The 18,628-nt window shown below is 40.1% G+C and overlaps 1 protein-coding gene across 1 annotated transcript; it reads left to right on the forward strand.

The window, feature by feature from the left end:
• The first annotated feature begins 302 nt into the window (after positions 1-302).
• On the forward strand, positions 303-17,699 carry LOC118033318 (serine carboxypeptidase-like 46). Its single transcript, XM_035038254.2, has 8 exons — positions 303-563; positions 655-752; positions 8,671-8,683; positions 15,509-15,510; positions 16,770-16,865; positions 16,980-17,076; positions 17,161-17,245; positions 17,352-17,699. Exons 1-8 carry the CDS (start codon positions 334-336, stop codon positions 17,697-17,699), a joined length of 969 nt encoding a protein of 322 aa, XP_034894145.1. The 5' UTR covers positions 303-333.
• The last annotated feature ends 929 nt before the right edge of the window (positions 17,700-18,628 follow it).

Below are 18,628 nucleotides of genomic sequence, written 5' to 3' on the forward strand. Positions count from 1 at the left end.
GATGTCTTGAAATATTTATCCTGCTTAGTGGTCAATTCAAAGAAAAAACCAATTAATGGTGCCCGAACATATTCTTGGGAGGTTTTCCAAGGACGGCACTTTGTCTTTGGGCAAGCTTATGAAAAGCATAAGTTAATTCACCTGGCCGTTAATTCTTGTAATGTTTTGATGTCATATTATTTGACCGTGTAAGTCTAACTTTTTCCCTGAAAATGTCTTGGATAAGATTTCGATGATTGCCATGCTATAAGTAGAAGTGAAGTTGCAAAGCTTCGATATAAATCACAGAATTCAGGCATAATTTGAAACATTGCAGCTCTCTTTCTCAGCAACATGGGGGCTCTGTCATGGATAATTATGGTAGTGATATCAGCAACTTTCATGCAAATATGCAGAGCTGTAGATGATAAACTCCTGAGTTTGCCAGGGCAACCAAGAGTCAGTTTCCAGCAATATGCAGGATATGTAACTGTAGATGAAAATCAAGACAGGGCTCTTTTCTATTACTTTGTCGAAGCAGAATCAGACCCAGCTTCAAAGCCTCTTGTGCTCTGGCTAAATGGGGATGCTTCAAATTTTCTTTGGTTTTGTGTTTTTCTCCTACACCTGAATTGTTTTTAACTGCGGTTATATTGTTTTTTCCGTTCCTTCTGTAGGGCCTGGTTGTTCTTCTGTTGGAGCAGGAGCAGGAGCTTTCTCTGAGAATGGCCCTTTCAGACCAAGTGGTGGAGAGAGTCTTGTTAGAAAGGATTGTTAAATAATATTTATGTTGTTTTATTTATTAAGAGTAGAATAGTACTTTCAGTTTAACCTATATATACTTTATTTGTAATTAGGTTAAGACTATGCATTCATAATATACAGTTTATTCAGAATTCTAGCCTCCTTTTTGTGTTTGATCTCAATTAGTTTAACATGGTATCAGAGCTGGTTTTATGGAACGAAACTTAATCCCAAATACAGCTTCGCGGATCCAATTTTTTTTTGGAGTGATATTTTGTCTTCCGCTTCTGCAAAATTAGGTATTTCGACAGTCTCTGCAATTATTTTGGTATTTCGACAGTTTCTGCAATTATTTTGGTATTTCATCTTCCCTTCAACTTCTGCAATTTGGTATCTGCGTTCAGTTTTTGCAAATTTGTTTTGTGTTTTGGGAGTAATCGTATAATTTCGAGAAGATATTTGTTTAGTTTTTGCAATTGAGTATTTTGTCTTCCGCTGCTTTTGCATTCTGGTTATTTGTGATTGTTGATTATGGCTACTGAAAGAGATGATTCGCTTCAGTCTGTGAGTGTGAGGTTGGATGGGAAGAACTATTCATATTGGAGTTATGTAATGAGAAATTTCCTTAAGGGTAAGAAGATGTGGGGGTATGTTAGTGGAACTTATGTGATACCTAAGAATATTGAGGAGGGGGACGCTGGTTTGATAGATACATGGGAAGCAAATAATGCAAAGATCATTACTTGGATCAACAATTCTGTTGAGCATTCAATAGGTACGCAGTTGGCGAAATATGAGACAACAAAAGAGGTTTGGGATCATCTGCAAAGGTTATTCACACAATCAAATTTTGCAAAACAGTATCAATTAGAGAATGACATACGAGCTCTTCATCAGAAGAATATGAGTATTCAAGAGTTTTATTCTGCTATGACAGATCTTTGGGATCAATTGGCTCTTACTGAATCGACAGAATTAAAGGCATGTGGTGCCTATATTGAGCGTAGAGAGCAGCAAAGATTGATACAGTTTTTAACAGCACTTCGCAGTGATTTCGAAGGACTTAGAGGTTCAATTCTGCATCGTTCTCCACTGCCTTCTGTTGACTCTGTTGTCAGTGAGTTATTGGCTGAAGAAATACGTTTTCAGTCTTATTCTGAAAAAGGAATTCTTTCTGCTTCAAATCCTTCTGTACTAGCAGTACCTTCTAGGTCATTCTCTAATCATCAGAATAAGTCTCACACAAGGGTTGGCTTCGATGAGTGCAGCTTCTGTAAGCAGAAAGGTCATTGGAAGGCTCAGTGTCCTAAGTTGAGACATCAGAATCAAGCTTGGAAGCCTGGAAATCAGTCACAATCTAATGCTCATAGACCACCTCAGGGTTATAAACCACAACACCACAATACTGCAGCAGTAGCTTCCTCGAGTTCTATTACCGATCCTAATATTTTGGCTGGGAAATTTCAGAAGTTTCTCTCCTTGCAGCCACAAGCAATGTCCGCTTCTTCTTTCATAGGTCAGTTGCCTCATAGTTCCTCAGGTATGTCACATTCTGAATGGGTCTTGGATTCTGGTGCTTCTCATCATATGTCTCTAGATTCCTCATCTTTTACCTCTGTATCCCCTTTATCCTCCATTCCTGTTATGACTGCTGATGGCACTCAAATGCCCTTAGCAGGTGTTGGTTCTGTTGTCACACCTCACATGTCTCTCCCTAATGTTTATCTTATTCCACAACTCAAATTGAATCTTGCGTCTGTTGGTCAAATATGTGATTCTGGTGATTATTTAGTCATGTTTTCTGGTTCCTTTTGTTGTATACAGGATCTGCAGTCTCAGAAGCTGATTGGGACAGGCCGTAGGGAGAATGGACTATATATTTTGGATGAGTTAAAAGTGCCAGTTGCTGCTGTTGCCGTTGCTACTACTACAGTTGATTTGTCTTCCTTTCGTTTGAGTATTTCATCTTCTAGTTTTTATTTATGGCATTCCCGTCTAGGTCATGTTTCGTCTTCTCGTTTGAGATTTTTGGCATCCACAGGAGCTTTAGGAAATTTGAAAACTTGTGACATTTCTGATTGTAGTGGATGTAAATTGGCAAAATTTTCCGCCTTACCTTTTAATCGAAGTATTTCTGTTTCTTCTTCACCATTTGATTTGATTCATTCTGATGTATGGGGACCTTCTCCTGTTGCCACAAAAGGAGGGTCTCGATATTATGTCTCTTTTATTGATGATCATACTCGTTATTGTTGGGTTTATTTAATGAAACATCGTTCTGAATTCTTTGAGATATATGCAGCTTTTCGAGCTCTTATCAAAACTCAATATTCTACTGTGATCAAATGCTTTAGGTGTGATTTAGGTGGGGAATACACTTCTAATAAATTTTGCCAATTGCTTGCCCTAGATGGAACCATCCACCAAACTTCATGTACAGATACTCCTGAGCAAAATGGTGTTGCTGAAAGAAAACATAGGCACATTGTCGAAACTGCTCGTTCTCTCTTGTTGTCTACTTTTGTTCCTAGTGAGTTTTGGGGAGAAGCTGTTCTTACTGCTGTAAGCTTGATTAATACAATTCCATCTTCTCATAGTTTGGGTTTATCTCCTTTTGAAAAGTTATATGGGTATGTCCCTGATTATTCCTCATTTAGAGTCTTTGGTTGTACTTGTTTCGTTCTTCGTCCTCATGGAGAACGAAGTAAGCTATCCTCTCGATCCGCTATTTGTGTCCTTTTGGGCTATGGTGAAGGTAAAAGGGGTTATCGTTGTTTTGATCCAATCACTCAGAAACTTTATGTGTCTCGTCATGTTGTCTTCCTTGAGCATATACCTTTCTTTTCTATTCCATCCACTACTCATAACCTGACTAAATCTGATCTTATTAGTATAAATCCATTTTCTGAGGATTCTGGTAATGATAGCTCTCCCCATGTTCGATCAATTTGTACTCATAACTCTGCAGGTACTGGTACTTTACTCTTTGGCACACCTGAAGCTCCATTCTCATCTACAGCCCCTCAAGCTTCATCTGAGATTGTGGATCCACCTCCACGTCAGTCCATCCGTATTCGTAAGTCCACAAAACTACCAGATTTTGCTTATTCTTGTTATTCTTCATCATTTACTTCCTTTTAGCCTCTATTCATTGTCTTGTTGAGCCCTCTTCCTATAAAGAGGCAATTCTTGATCCGCTTTGGCAGCAAGCTATGGATGAGGAACTTTCTGCATTGCATAAGACAGATACTTGGGATCTGGTTCCTCTACCTCCTGGTAAGAGTGTTGTTGGTTGTCGTTGGGTGTATAAGATCAAGACTGATTCTGATGGGTCTATTGAGCGATATAAAGCTAGGTTGGTTGCCAAAGGATACTCTCAACAGTATGGTATGGACTATGAGGAGACATTTGCTCCGGTTGCAAAAATGACTACTATTCGTACTCTTATTGCCGTAGCTTCGATTCGTCAATGGCATATTTCTCAACTTGATGTTAAAAATGCCTTCTTGAATGGAGATCTTCAAGAAGAAGTTTATATGGCACCCCCTCCTGGTATTTCACATGACTCTGGATATGTTTGTAAGCTTAAGAAAGCATTATATGGTCTCAAACAAGCACCCCGTGCTTGGTTTGAGAAATTCTCTATTGTGATCTCGTCACTTGGCTTTGTTTCTAGCAGTCATGATTCTGCTCTTTTTATTAAGTGCACTGATGCAGGTCGTATCATTCTGTCTTTATATGTTGATGACATGATTATTACTGGTGATGACATTGATGGTATTTCAGTTTTGAAGACAGAGTTGGCTAGACGATTTGAGATGAAGGATTTGGGTTATCTTCGATATTTCCTAGGTATTGAGGTAGCATACTCACCTAGAGGTTACCTTCTTTCTCAGTCGAAATATGTTGCAGATATTCTTGAGCGGGCTAGACTTACTTGTTGCTACCCAATTTTTGACCCATGTTTTTGATATATTTTCAAAAAATCCAAAAATAGAGAAAAACAATGAAAATCCAAAAAATATGTTTTTTTAATATATTTTCATCATTTTAGCATTTTCAACGTTGTCTAAAAAAAGAATTTAAATTGTTAAAAGATTTTCAAACGTGTTCGACTTTTCACGCGTCATTTTTAAATCATTGATTTTCCGCATTTGAGTCGACGTTGATATTGCTCGTTTCAAAAAAATACAAAAAAAATAATAAGAAAAATCAAAATTTACAAAAGAAAGAAGTTGAGGGACCAAGTTGAAAAACCTAGCAACATTTTTGCCTATAAATACTGGTATTTAGCTCAAACAAAAGGGGGGGCAATTTTGCAATTAAAGGGGGAGAAGAAAAAAACCCTAAAATCAAAATCTTTTCTCCTCCCTAACCCGAAAAAAAAACTACCAGCCGCCCCCCACCTTTTTTTTTTTTCTCTTCAGCCACCCGAACAACCGATCCTCCCTGAAGCTCGTTTGAATTTGTTTTCCCCGAGTCTGCTTCTCCTGAAGCCAAAACACAGCCCCCCCACACAAAAATTTTTAGCTCCCCCGCAGAAACACAGCTGCCAGCCCTTTGGGTTTTGATTTTTTCTTCTCCACACCGGATCCCCTCGTTCTTTTCCGTCACCCACAACCGGCCAAACAGCCCCCAAGCCCCCACTGATTGTTGTTTTTTCTTCTTCTTCCTTTTCTCCCTCACCAGCAGCCACTTTCTCAGCCCCCTCAGCCGCCGGTCAACAGACCTCCCTCTCCCTAAGCCGTTCCTTCATCCTTTGCCAACAGCCACACAAGACAGCCCCTTCTCCAGCTCTTCCCTCTCAGCGGCAGTTCGTCTCCATCAACACAAGCTGCTGCTCCCTCATCATCCTCTCGGTCGTTCCTCCTTCTTCACCGGCAGCGACCCGCAGCTATCAAGGACTCAGCTCGGACTGACCTCCTTCTCAGCCACCATGAGCTGACCACCATCTCTTCTCTAGTTCTCCCTCGGAGCCGCCGCCTCCCCCTCAGCCACGGCCTCCACCGAACCCCAAATTTCCAGCCCGTAGCCAACAGATCGCCTCCACCAGCAGCCCTTCGGTCACACCGCCGAGTGCCTGAAACAGAGAAGGTTGGGCAAGCAAAAGACCCGAACAGATCGGCGGAGAAGGAATCAGACCCGGAATGATGAAGAAGACCCAGAAACAGATCTGCAAACCAAAAATAAAAATATAAAACCGACTGCTTGTTGTGCGTTTTTGTTCTTGTTGCAGGCGACGGTGACCCTCACCGCCGGTGGACGAAGACAAAGAAGAAGAAGGCGCTCCCGATCCACTGGTTTCCAGCCTTGTCGGTGGCGCGTGAACCCACGCGCCACAGTGGCGGTGGCGCGTGGGAAGACGCGCCGCCACTGATTTCTGCCCCAGCAACCTTCCCGCACTGTTCCCGAGCACTGTTCCTGCGGATTCCAGAAAATCTAGGATGTTTTAGGGGCTATTTTGTAATTTTTAAATGGTTTTGATGTAATTTTTTATTTTAGTATTGTATTTGTATTTGTATTTGTATTATGGATGTAAAAGAAAAGAAAAGAAAAGAAAAACAAAAAGAAAAGAAAAGAAAAGAAATAAAAATAGTGAAAGTGTATGTGTGTGTTTGTGTTTGTTTTATGAATTTGTTATTTTATTTATTTTATTTTTTCAGGATAAAATTGCAAGTATATTAAAGAAGAATTTAATATTTTGATCGGATCACGGTTAAGAATTTATTAACTTATACGTAAGTGATATTTCTAATTTCCGATGAAAAGACAATTATTAAAACTTCTTTAACACATCAAATTCACGAAGCAGCTTACCTCAGGTAGGGTGCGTTAGGGGTGCTAATACCTTCCCTAACCACAACCAGTCCCTTACCCGTGAATCTCTGACGAGACCAGTACATCCGGTTTCCTAGTAGCCCGCAATCAATTACTAGGTGGCGACTCTAACGAACCAAATTCAAGTAAACAACAATGAGAGAAAAATCGCCAGCCGATGCCGCGCGCGCAGATTAATTTTCTTTGGGGTGCGACAGAATGGCGACTCCACTGGGGAAGGTATTTTTTCGATTATTGGACTAAGCTTTGTGTATTTGATGTGTTTAAGTTTTTATCTTTTTGTTAATATTTATTTCCATGCATTTTATAGAATTGTCTCATGCATCACCTGTATTTATTTTTAAAAGCACACACAAGCTTCTAGGTTAGGTGGGGAACTAGCGATCTGCCCTAAGACTATTGGTCAGGGTTCAGATGCGTGAAACACCCAACTCATATCTGAGTGCCTGCTTGGTAATGGTGGGTATATGTGCCTTAACCATTCCTTGCAACGCCCCCATACTGTCTTTACGAAGAACGTCACTGGGCAGATATGAGACCCTTTTGAGACCAGATAGAAAACCTACCCATGTTCACATAATGAATAGAACCTGTCCTTAGGTTGTATGTGCTACCGTTTTTTGCATAAGGGCAAACCCTTCTTGAAGCATCTTGAATTCAAGACTTGTGGGTGACACATTGGCCGTTGCTCCGAAAATTTTCATTGTAGAGTTTGGTCAAAAATCACGATTCTTGTCCATCATACAAGAGTTACGACCATATTGTCACCTCTCGAAGGGTGAGTTCATCATATAGATTACATGTTCATACATTTATTATGCATGTACCGGGCTGAAAGGTAGGTCCCCCACACAAGTTGTGCTACACGTGATTGGAGAAAAATGACGGAGGTGAAGAAAGGTGTCAGATAGAGGCTCATTATCAGATTAAGGTTGAGAGCATTAAATGTGAAGTAGCTAGACTCAGATCTGCTCAAACAAGTGTTGAGCATCAAATGGAAAGAGAATATCTGTACAGTCTTCTGTGGGAACACTGCTTGTTCACATCTAATTGAAGTTGTATCTCTCCTTTTTTTTCGTCATGAACAAAAGCAACAACGCCTTCAGTCATCAACTGATGACAACTCTGGTTCTTATCCAGTTGCATTGTTAAATGTTCATCGCCTCCACATCATCTAATGGAACCAAACAACTATCGGTCTCCTGTACATGGTGCATTAATCTGTTTTGAAGCCACCCCAATTATGAGCTCAACTCCAGTTCAACAGCACAAGATGGTCTGAAAAATCATGATTAAACACTGAACTTCAATGTGGCAGAGCTCCCTCTATAAAAATCCATTTATGGCTTTGCAAATTGGGAATGCAAGAGGGAATTTATAAGTTGCATATGCTACAAATATTTCTCTCATCAGTTTCAGCACGAAGACATCTTAGTAGGTTGAAGAGCCAGACCTGGTCTGAAAAAATACAAGCAGACATCAAACTTCAACAGAGCAGAACTCCCTCTATTGGTGCTTGTTTGATGCATCGTTCAAGAAGAATCGAAGAGGAAATAGAGGAGATTCATGTTCATCATTTTCTCCCATAGAAGAGATAAGGCATGATTCCACACGTCGGTAGTGGCGATACTACAAGTTTCTAGGCGCTGCCAAGATTACCAAGCTGTTGGAAAGTTTTCTAACAATCCTCAACCAACCATAGCAACATTGGAAGATTGAAATGATGCTGTGAGGATTTGCCGAAGAATTGAACAAGCTATGAAAAGAGGAAAGATTGAAGGATCTGCCATGGATTCCAGAACAATGATGAGAGGCGAATCAGGAGATCACTTTGACAGTGTGAACCCTTTAATTATGTGGTATAGCCAAGTCTCACGGTAGAATCAATTGCTCAAATGTCTTTGCCAAGATGGGACATTCCTCTGCCATTTAAGTTTGTCGACCAGCATCTGCCAGATTTCAGAATTTTGTTTGACTCCGACAAATCCCATGCAACCACCAATTTCTAGGTGGTATAATCCAGATAAGAGATGTGATGTCATTATGGGGTCCTCAACCATTTCAAGTGAACAGTTGCAAGAATTGAGTCTGAAAGTTGGTGAGCAAGAGACAAGTGGAGTCGGTGAAGGAGGGTGTCATTGGCTATATTGCCCTCCAAAAATCTTCAGAATGACATGTTGATCAAAAGTGCGTGGCCAAACACAGATATAGCCAGAACAGCTAATTCAAGAATGGTGATGAATGGCGCTAACAATGCCAATCATATTGTTATGGAATTTTGCATTTTTGTTTTGATATCACATCTCATCCTTCAACGAAACATGTTTGGCTTTTGTCTCTTTGTTGTTTTGAAATCAACAGATGTTTAACATTTTATTCTGACAATATTTTGATCAAACTCCAACATGCGATAAAGGTTAATCAATCCGGAAGATTAAAAGTGTTTTGATTACAAAAATGACTTGATGCTTGTTGAAATGACATGAGGTGACTAAACAATTTTGAACTCATACCTCCTGAAACTGAACCACACATCATATAGCTATGTTTTAACAGTATGCATAATGACATGTAGTGGATTCGGTAGTTATGGACTCGTGAATCATGATTCTTACAAGTCCCAATCATTACACTGGATGAGGTCAAAATTTATCGGTTTTAACTGACCTTGCTTGAAATGAGAAAAGGCCATCTTTGATATCCCTTCACTTTCTAAAAATTATATCCCTTGTAGTCCCATTTTGAGCCTGGTGAAATATTTTCTTTCAAAAGGAAACCCTGACTAGGATCACGCCTCACACTGGGGGCAAACGAGAGATATTTTGAAGACATTGATGCAATTAATGGATAAAGGGGAAGGCTTAGAACAAAAGTCTAATGATTGAGAGAGAGCTAGGAGAAGACACATAGACTGGGGGCATATAAGAAAGTTTTGAGGAAGGCTATGAGAAAAAAAAAGAGAACGAAAAAAAGGGAAGTTGAAATTGCCTTCACTTAAATACAAGTCAAAGGTAAAGGAAGGAGAACGCCTATCAAGTCTATGAAGAGCAAAAGAAATTTCAATCAAGGAAAGGCACAACAAAAGTCAATACCAGAAAAAAGACTAAGCTATAAACGTGACTTTTGGTGTCCATTATAAAGCCTCTGATGTTATCAGATGATTAAGGTTGGTTATTCATCAAGGAAATGTGGATTTGCATTATGACTTATGTTAAGAAAAGTCTAAACTTTGAGGTTAACAAGGTTATATGTCGTTTCCTCTACAAAGACAACAATAGAAAAGAGTTGATGAATAGTTGATGTTGATCCTAGGTCTTTGAAACCCTCAAACACCTATTGAGCCTGTGAAATTCCTTTCTTTCATAGCCATGAACCATAGCCTGCATTACGTGCTTTTAAAAGCCCTTTTTAATCAAGCAAGAAATTTGAACCGATAAATGGCGCTCTCAAAACTTGAAGAGTTTTTCCATAAGAGTCGTGGCTTCATGAATTAAACTACTGGTTATTATGCATGCTGATAAAATAAATGCTAAGAAAAGAAACAACCTTTCTTGATAAAGCCTGAGCATCTTGTTTTTGAAATTCACAAAAATGTCACCTCATCACAGACCATCAAATGATATACCCAATATCAAGGATTCGAATTGATACAAAGAACCATGGAAAAAGCCATTTTAATCCTACGACGGGTCGATTTCTGTTTTCAAAATACAAGACAATCAAAGGACGGTGTATTTCGAATAACGTGTGTTGGGTCTTTGATCAAAAAGCTTGATTTTCAAAAGATTTCCAAAAAAAGGACATCTCTGATTTCATTTCAACAAACTAGACTTTGAATAGACATGATTTTTGAAATATGAGAGTTGATTCCAGAACAAGGAAGATTATCAAACACAGAAGAACATTGATTGAGTATGCAAAATCGTTGATAGAAATGACATTGAAGTCCTCGACACTCCTTGAAAAGTTGAGCAGCTGGGGGCAATACAGTGGACCTTAAGAAGGGAAACAAACAGTATCCAGATCAGCTGGGGGCAAAGAAAGAATCAGATGATGAGTCATCAAAGTCCCGGAAAGTTATGATTATCATCTGACAATGACAAAGGAAAACATCATTGCGTATAAACTGATGAACGAGCATTCATATCATTGCTGGGGCAATGTTGCTCAAACACAATCCATGATTCAGTGAACTTCAGCAGCAATTGATGAGCAACGCTGCACTTGAAGGATATTTTCATATCTCCATCTTGGGTCACCCTCTGAAACATGGCTATGACTCCTGACAGATGTTATCGGGTGAGTGCATTTGAATGAACATCGAACATATGCACACCACCAAGACTGACTGTGGAACAATGATGCACTTGAAGGACAATCTTATATTGTCATCCTTTGAAACATGGTTATCGACAGACATTACCACACAACTGCATTGAATGAATGTCAGAAAGGCACCCACCCCGAAGACTGATTGTGTGGGACAATTTGTTTCGAAGCTAGATGAGCACTTCACCGCATGAGTATGGGTGATAGAAGTAGCATCATTGATGAGGCCGAGGCATTTCTTTTCACAATCTGATTAGAAGAGTTGAAAGGAGTCTATGAGAAGAGCACTGAGCATACAACCATGAGCCTTTGTACTGCAAGCTATGAGATGCATGATTGGATGACTGAATGAGTTCCAAGAAGGCTGATGATAACATGTACTTAAAAAGTACTGTTTCAAATAGAGGCAAGTTCATGACTGATTAACAATTGTGATGGGTATTAGCATGATGCACACAATCAATCAGAGGATAATTCTCAGAAGAAGCCAGGAGAAAATCCTTCATGATGAATCAAGCAGTACCACACTTGGGGGCAGGGTCAAGCTTGATGAACGATGCAAGCAGTAATTGTCGAAGACAGCCCAGGTTGGGCACTACATTTACAGCTGAGTGGATGGCTTGCACATGAATGAGTCAATGCATCGAAAGAGCAAGGAAAGCTTTGGAATGAAAACAAAGGCACCCTATGACGATGGAGCATCAAAGAGGGGGGGACCTATATTTCAAAACAGGTAAGGATGCATGCATGTCATCTAACCTAAAAAAAAAAAAAAAAACAAAAAAAAACAAAAAAAACAAAAAAAAAAAAAAAAAAAATTGCACATATTTTTGAATTGTTACAGGAAAATCCTTAAGGAGGTCCAGCAAGATATTGGAAAAAGAAAGAAGCATGGTGGTGATGATAATAAAGAATCGGTTTCGATCACGGAATAAAAGGACGATGGGATGAACCCTAACATTAGGAAAATCCCAGAGAAATGACAAGATCAACCTTGCAATCGGGAAGCCTCGAGTTTTCAACCCTCGCAGTCAGGAAACACCGAGTTTTCAAATCCTATGATCGGGAATTATCAGGAAGCACCAAGTTTTCCAGCCCTTTCTTCTGTCATCCCTTCAGAACTTCACCAGGTAAGTCCTATTTTTCACACTTGTCATATCACATTTTTTTCCCATCTGGGTAGGTCGCCCATCATAATAAGACCGTTTTTCATATTTTTTCCATCTGGGTTGGTCACCCATTACAAGGAGACCACACTTCATATTTTTTCCATTTTTGGGTAGGTCACCCATTACAATGAGACCGCACTTCATATTCTTTCTATTTGGGTAGGTCGCCCATCACAACGAGACCGTTCATCATATCTTTTCCATCTGGGTTGGTCACCCATTACAATGAGACCACATTTCATATTTTTTCCATTTTTGGGTAGGTCACCCATTACAATGAGACCGCACTTCATATTCTTTCTATTTGGGTAGGTCACCCATCACAACGAGACCGTTCATCATATTTTTTCCATCTGGGTAGGTCACCCATTACAATGAGACCCCACTTCATATTTTTTCCATTTTCGGGTAGGTCACCCATGACAATGAGACCGCACTTCATCATATTTTTTCCATCTGGGTAGGTCACCCATTACAATGAGACCACACTTCATCATATTTTTTCCATTTGGGTAGGTCACCCATTATAATGAGACCGCACATCACATTCTTTGTATTTGGGTAGGTCGCCCATCACAACGAGACCACCTTTTCATATTCTTTCCACGTGGGTAGGTCACCCATTACAATGAGACCACACTTCTTCACATTTTTTCCATTTTTGGGTCGGTCACCCATACAATGAGACCAGCATTTTTTCCAGGGTTAGTCACCCGTACAATGAGACCAGCATTTTTCTAGGGTTCGTCACCCGTACAATGAGACCAACATAGGGTTCGTCACCCGTACAATGAGACCAGCTTTTTTTCTAGGGTTCGTCACCCGTACAATGAGACCAGCACCAGGGTTAGTCACCCGTACAATGAGACCAGCATTTTTCTAGGGTTCGTCACCCGTACAATGAGACCAACATAGGGTTCGTCACCCGTACAATGAGACCAGCTTTTTTCTAGGGTTCGTCACCCGTACAATGAGACCAGCAGCAGGGTTCGTCACCCGTACAATGAGACCAGCAGCACCAGGGTTCGTCACCCGTACAATGAGACCAGCACTAGGGTTAGTCACCCGTACAATCGTTCCAGAATGAGGTCGCCAGATGGGATCTCATGTAGCTTTGGTTAAAGGGAATCGCCAGATGGGATTTCAGGTTAACCGAGTTACGCATATTTCGTTCCAGTTGAATGAGGTCGCCAGATGGGATCTCATGTAACTTTGGTTAAAGGGAATCGCCAGATGGGATTTCAGGTTAACCGAGTTACACATATTTTCGTTCCAGTTGAATGAGGTCGCCAGATGGGATCTCAGGTAAACCCAATGTGTGGGCAGGTCGCCCGTGAAAATAGACTATTGGGAGAGTGTGGGTCGGTCGCCCGTGAAAATAGACTAGGGTGAGTATGTGTGGGCAGGTCGCCCGTGAAAACAGATCAGTGTGAGTGTGTGGGCAGGTCGCCCAAGATAATGAAATCATTTTCCTTTTGTTTTCTTTACAAAGCTTACTATGCAAAATTTTAAGGAGTTTTGCTTCGTAAGCATTGTAAAGAGGGGGCATCTGTTGCTACCCAATTTTTGACCCATGTTTTTGATATATTTTCAAAAAATCCAAAAATAGAGAAAAACAATGAAAATCCAAAAAATATGTTTTTTTAATATATTTTCATCATTTTAGCATTTTCAACGTTGTCTAAAAAAAGAATTTAAATTGTTAAAAGATTTTCAAACGTGTTCGACTTTTCACGCGTCATTTTTAAATCATTGATTTTCCGCATTTGAGTCGACGTTGATATTGCTCGTTTCAAAAAAATACAAAAAAAATAATAAGAAAAATCAAAATTTACAAAAAGAAAGAAGTTGAGGGACCAAGTTGAAAAACCTAGCAACATTTTTGCCTATAAATACTGGTATTTAGCTCAAACAAAAGGGGGGGGCAATTTTGCAATTAAAGGGGGAGAAGAAAAAACCCTAAAATCAAAATCTTTTCTCCTCCCTAACCCGAAAAAAAAAACTACCAGCCGCCCCCCACCTTTTTTTTTTTTCTCTTCAGCCACCCGAACAACCGATCCTCCCTGAAGCTCGTTTGAATTTGTTTTCCCCGAGTCTGCTTCTCCTGAAGCCAAAACACAGCCCCCCCACACAAAAATTTTTAGCTCCCCCGCAGAAACACAGCTGCCAGCCCTTTGGGTTTTGATTTTTTCTTCTCCACACCGGATCCCCTCGTTCTTTTCCGTCACCCACAACCGGCCAAACAGCCCCCAAGCCCCCACTGATTGTTGTTTTTCTTCTTCTTCCTTTTCTCCCTCACCAGCAGCCACTTTCTCAGCCCCCTCAGCCGCCGGTCAACAGACCTCCCTCTCCCTAAGCCGTTCCTTCATCCTTTGCCAACAGCCACACAAGACAGCCCCTTCTCCAGCTCTTCCCTCTCAGCGGCAGTTCGTCTCCATCAACACAAGCTGCTGCTCCCTCATCATCCTCTCGGTCGTTCCTCCTTCTTCACCGGCAGCGACCCGCAGCTATCAAGGACTCAGCTCGGACTGACCTCCTTCTCAGCCACCATGAGCTGACCACCATCTCTTCTCCAGTTCTCCCTCGGAGCCGCCGCCTCCCCCTCAGCCACGGCCTCCACCGAACCCCAAATTTCCAGCCCGTAGCCAACAGATCGCCTCCACCAGCAGCCCTTCGGTCACACCGCCGAGTGCCTGAAACAGAGAAGGTTGGGCAAGCAAAAGACCCGAACAGATCGGCGGAGAAGGAATCAGACCCGGAATGATGAAGAAGACCCAGAAACAGATCTGCAAACCAAAAATAAAAATATAAAACCGACTGCTTGTTGTGCGTTTTTGTTCTTGTTGCAGGCGACGGTGACCCTCACCGCCGGTGGACGGAGACAAAGAAGAAGAAGGCGCTCCCGATCCACTGGTTTCCAGCCTTGTCGGTGGCGCGTGAACCCACGCGCCACAGTGGCGGTGGCGCGTGGGAAGACGCGCCGCCACTGATTTCTGCCCCAGCAACCTTCCCGCACTGTTCCCGAGCACTGTTCCTGCGGATTCCAGAAAATCTAGGATGTTTTAGGGGCTATTTTGTAATTTTAAATGGTTTTGATGTAATTTTTTTATTTTAGTATTGTATTTGTATTTGTATTTGTATTATGGATGTAAAAGAAAAGAAAAGAAAAGAAAAACAAAAAGAAAAGAAAAGAAAAGAAATAAAAATAGTGAAAGTGTATGTGTGTGTTTGTGTTTGTTTTATGAATTTGTTATTTTATTTATTTTATTTTTTCAGGATAAAATTGCAAGTATATTAAAGAAGAATTTAATATTTTGATCGGATCACGGTTAAGAATTTATTAACTTATACGTAAGTGATATTTCTAATTTCCGATGAAAAGACAATTATTAAAACTTCTTTAACACATCAAATTCACGAAGCAGCTTACCTCAGGTAGGGTGCGTTAGGGGTGCTAATACCTTCCCTAACCACAACCAGTCCCTTACCCGTGAATCTCTGACGAGACCAGTACATCCGGTTTCCTAGTAGCCCGCAATCAATTACTAGGTGGCGACTCTAACGAACCAAATTCAAGTAAACAACAATGAGAGAAAAATCGCCAGCCGATGCCGCGCGCGCAGATTAATTTTCTTTGGGGTGCGACATTACTGATAACAAGACTGTGGATACTCCTATTGAGGTTAACGCAAGGTACTCTTCTTCTGATGGTTTACCTTTGATAGATCCTACTTTATACCGCACTATTGTTGGGAGTTTGGTATATCTCACCATTACTCGTCCAGATATTGCATATGTTGTTCATGTTGTTAGTCAGTTTGTTGCTTCTCCTACTACTGTTCATTGGGTAGCTGTTCTTCGTATTTTGCGATATCTTCGGGGTACAGTTTTTCAAAGTCTTTTACTTTCATCCACCTCTTCCTTGGAGTTGCGTGCATACTCTGATGCTGATCATGGTAGTGATCCCACAGATCGCAAGTCTGTTACCGGGTTTTGTATCTTTTTAGGTGATTCTCTTATTTCTTGGAAGAGCAAGAAACAATCTATTGTTTCTCAATCATCCACCGAAGCAGAATATCATGTCATGGCATCTACTACCAAAGAGATTATTTGGTTACGTTGGTTACTTGCTGATATGGGAGTTTCCTTTTCCCATCCTACTCCTATGTATTGTGACAACCAGAGTTCTATTCAGATTGCTCACAACTCGGTTTTTCATGAGCGGACTAAGCACATTGAAATCGATTGTCATCTTACTCGTCATCATCTCAAGCATGGAATCATTACTTTGCCTTTTGTTCCTTCTTCATTGCAGATTGCAGATTTCTTTACCAAGGCGCTTTCCATATCTCGTTTTTGTTTTCTAGTTGGCAAACTCTCGATGCTTGTAGCTGCCGCATCGTGAGTTTGAGGGGAGATGTTAAATAATATTTATGTTGTCTTATTTATTAAGGGTAAAATAGTACTTTCAGTTTAACCTATATATACTTTATTTGTAATTAGGTTAAGACTATGCATTCATAATATACAGTTTATTCAGAATTCTAGCCTTCTTTTTGTGTTTGATCTCAATTAGTTTAACAAGGATTACTGTTGAACAAAGGTTGTTCCACATGACATTGTACGTTTTTTGTTAGAGTTAGCAGGAGGTTTCCTTCTGCTTTACAGATTGAAAGAATTGCTGAAAGTTACCTTTCCTCTTTTCTGCAGAAGCAAATGTGATGTACCTGGAATCGCCAGCAGGGGTTGGTTTCTTTTATTCTGCCAATCAATCTTTCTATAACTTGGAGAACGACACTATCACAGGTTTAACACATTTCCTGCTCTAGCTGGTAGCTGTTCTTGCTTTAGTCAATTCAAATTTTTGTTATCTAATTCAAATAATGAGGTATTTACATTTTTCTATTGCTTTGTCTTCAGCACAAGACAATTTTGTATTCCTACAGAATTGGTTCCTGAAATTTCCTGAGTACAAGAATAGGGATTTGTTTATCACAGGAGAGAGCTACGCAGGTGTGTTTAATTCAATGAAAACAACGCAATACGAAATATTTTGACAGGGATAAGGATAAAGCTTGAGACTGCTGGTCTAATGTATCAGCGATCTTGAACTCTGTTCCTTGGTACCACAACTTGCTTACCTCATTGTGAAGTCAGGACTAAAATTCAATTTGAAGGGCGTAGCTGTGAGTAGTGCAACATAGAATTCCGAATTCTTATATTAGCTTCTCTACCGTTGTATTTTCTAGTGATATTCATTGGCCTCTTAAGATCTGATTTTTGGCATTTCAGCTAGGAAACCCTCTATTGGAGTTCAGTACAGATTTTAACTCGGAAGGCGACTTCTATTGGTCTCATGGGTTGATATCAAACCCTACTTATGAACTTCTCAGTGCAGTTTGTAACACTTCACAACTCTGGCGAGAGCGTCTAGGAGCCTCCCTTTCGGCTTCTTGTTTGGAAGTGGTAGATCAACTTAATGCAGAAATTCCGGACGTTATTGATACATATTATGTCACTGGAAATGTTTGTCTATCGTCTGGTGAATCAGAAACGCTATTGGGAGTTCATAATCATCCATTATCACCAAGGTTCCAGTCTTTCTCATCAGATCAATCACTACATGATGCTCTGAGTTAGCCTGTACGCTCTTTAGGACGTAACAGTTCGTCTAAAACCATTACTGCTCTTCTTTGGACTTATTATTGGATCAATATTCTCTATGTTTGGAGCTTCTACACCTTTCTGCTTGATAGCTCCACCTACACCAACTCTTTTTGATGTCTTTACCTTTCATTATAGGGGGTTGCTTTTTATCACAAGCATCCGCACCCCTTTAATTAGGTGTTTCTGTAATAGCTCATCTTTCCATCCTTGCATGCATTGAAAAGGTCCTCATGTGTTGTCTTCATCAAGAGCATAAGAGACTTCCTGTTGTACAACTTTTCACACAGTCACAACAAAAGAAAGGTACAAATTACAACCAAAAAGCAGGTTCGGAAGGTTCAACAAAAGTGATCTGCTATCAAGCTATAAGCCTGAAAAGGATAAATAATGAGAGGGTGAGTTCAACAACTTATTGAGTAGATAATATTCATTATACACATATGAGGTAATACAACAATGAGAATATATATACAATTATAGCTCTAGGTTCTTGTAGGAAGGTTTCTCAAATAAGCCATAACAAGAAGATCATATGATAAAGCTCGTCAGAAAATCAAAATGCAATGAGCATGAGGCTCTGTACTGTGGTATGATCAGTTAACACAGGTTGGTGACTCCCCCGACCAATTAGGGTTCAGATACGATATGCATAAAGACTAGCACTATTCTGTTAGCATGGGTATTCTAACTGACATACCATAGATTCATAATCATAATCAAACAAACATATTCATATCTCAAAGCTCAACTCATGACATCAATCAAATGAGGAGCTATCAATTCAGAAGCCAATTAAAATTATATACTGGTTCATATCAAGAATTCAGGTTCAATAATTAATCATGTTTATCATAATAAGGATAATAATCAACATATATATTATCAAGAAGCATGATCCAATT

Source organism: Populus alba, chromosome 16, assembly GCF_005239225.2.
Source record: "Populus alba chromosome 16, ASM523922v2, whole genome shotgun sequence".
NCBI lineage: Eukaryota > Viridiplantae > Streptophyta > Magnoliopsida > Malpighiales > Salicaceae > Populus > Populus alba.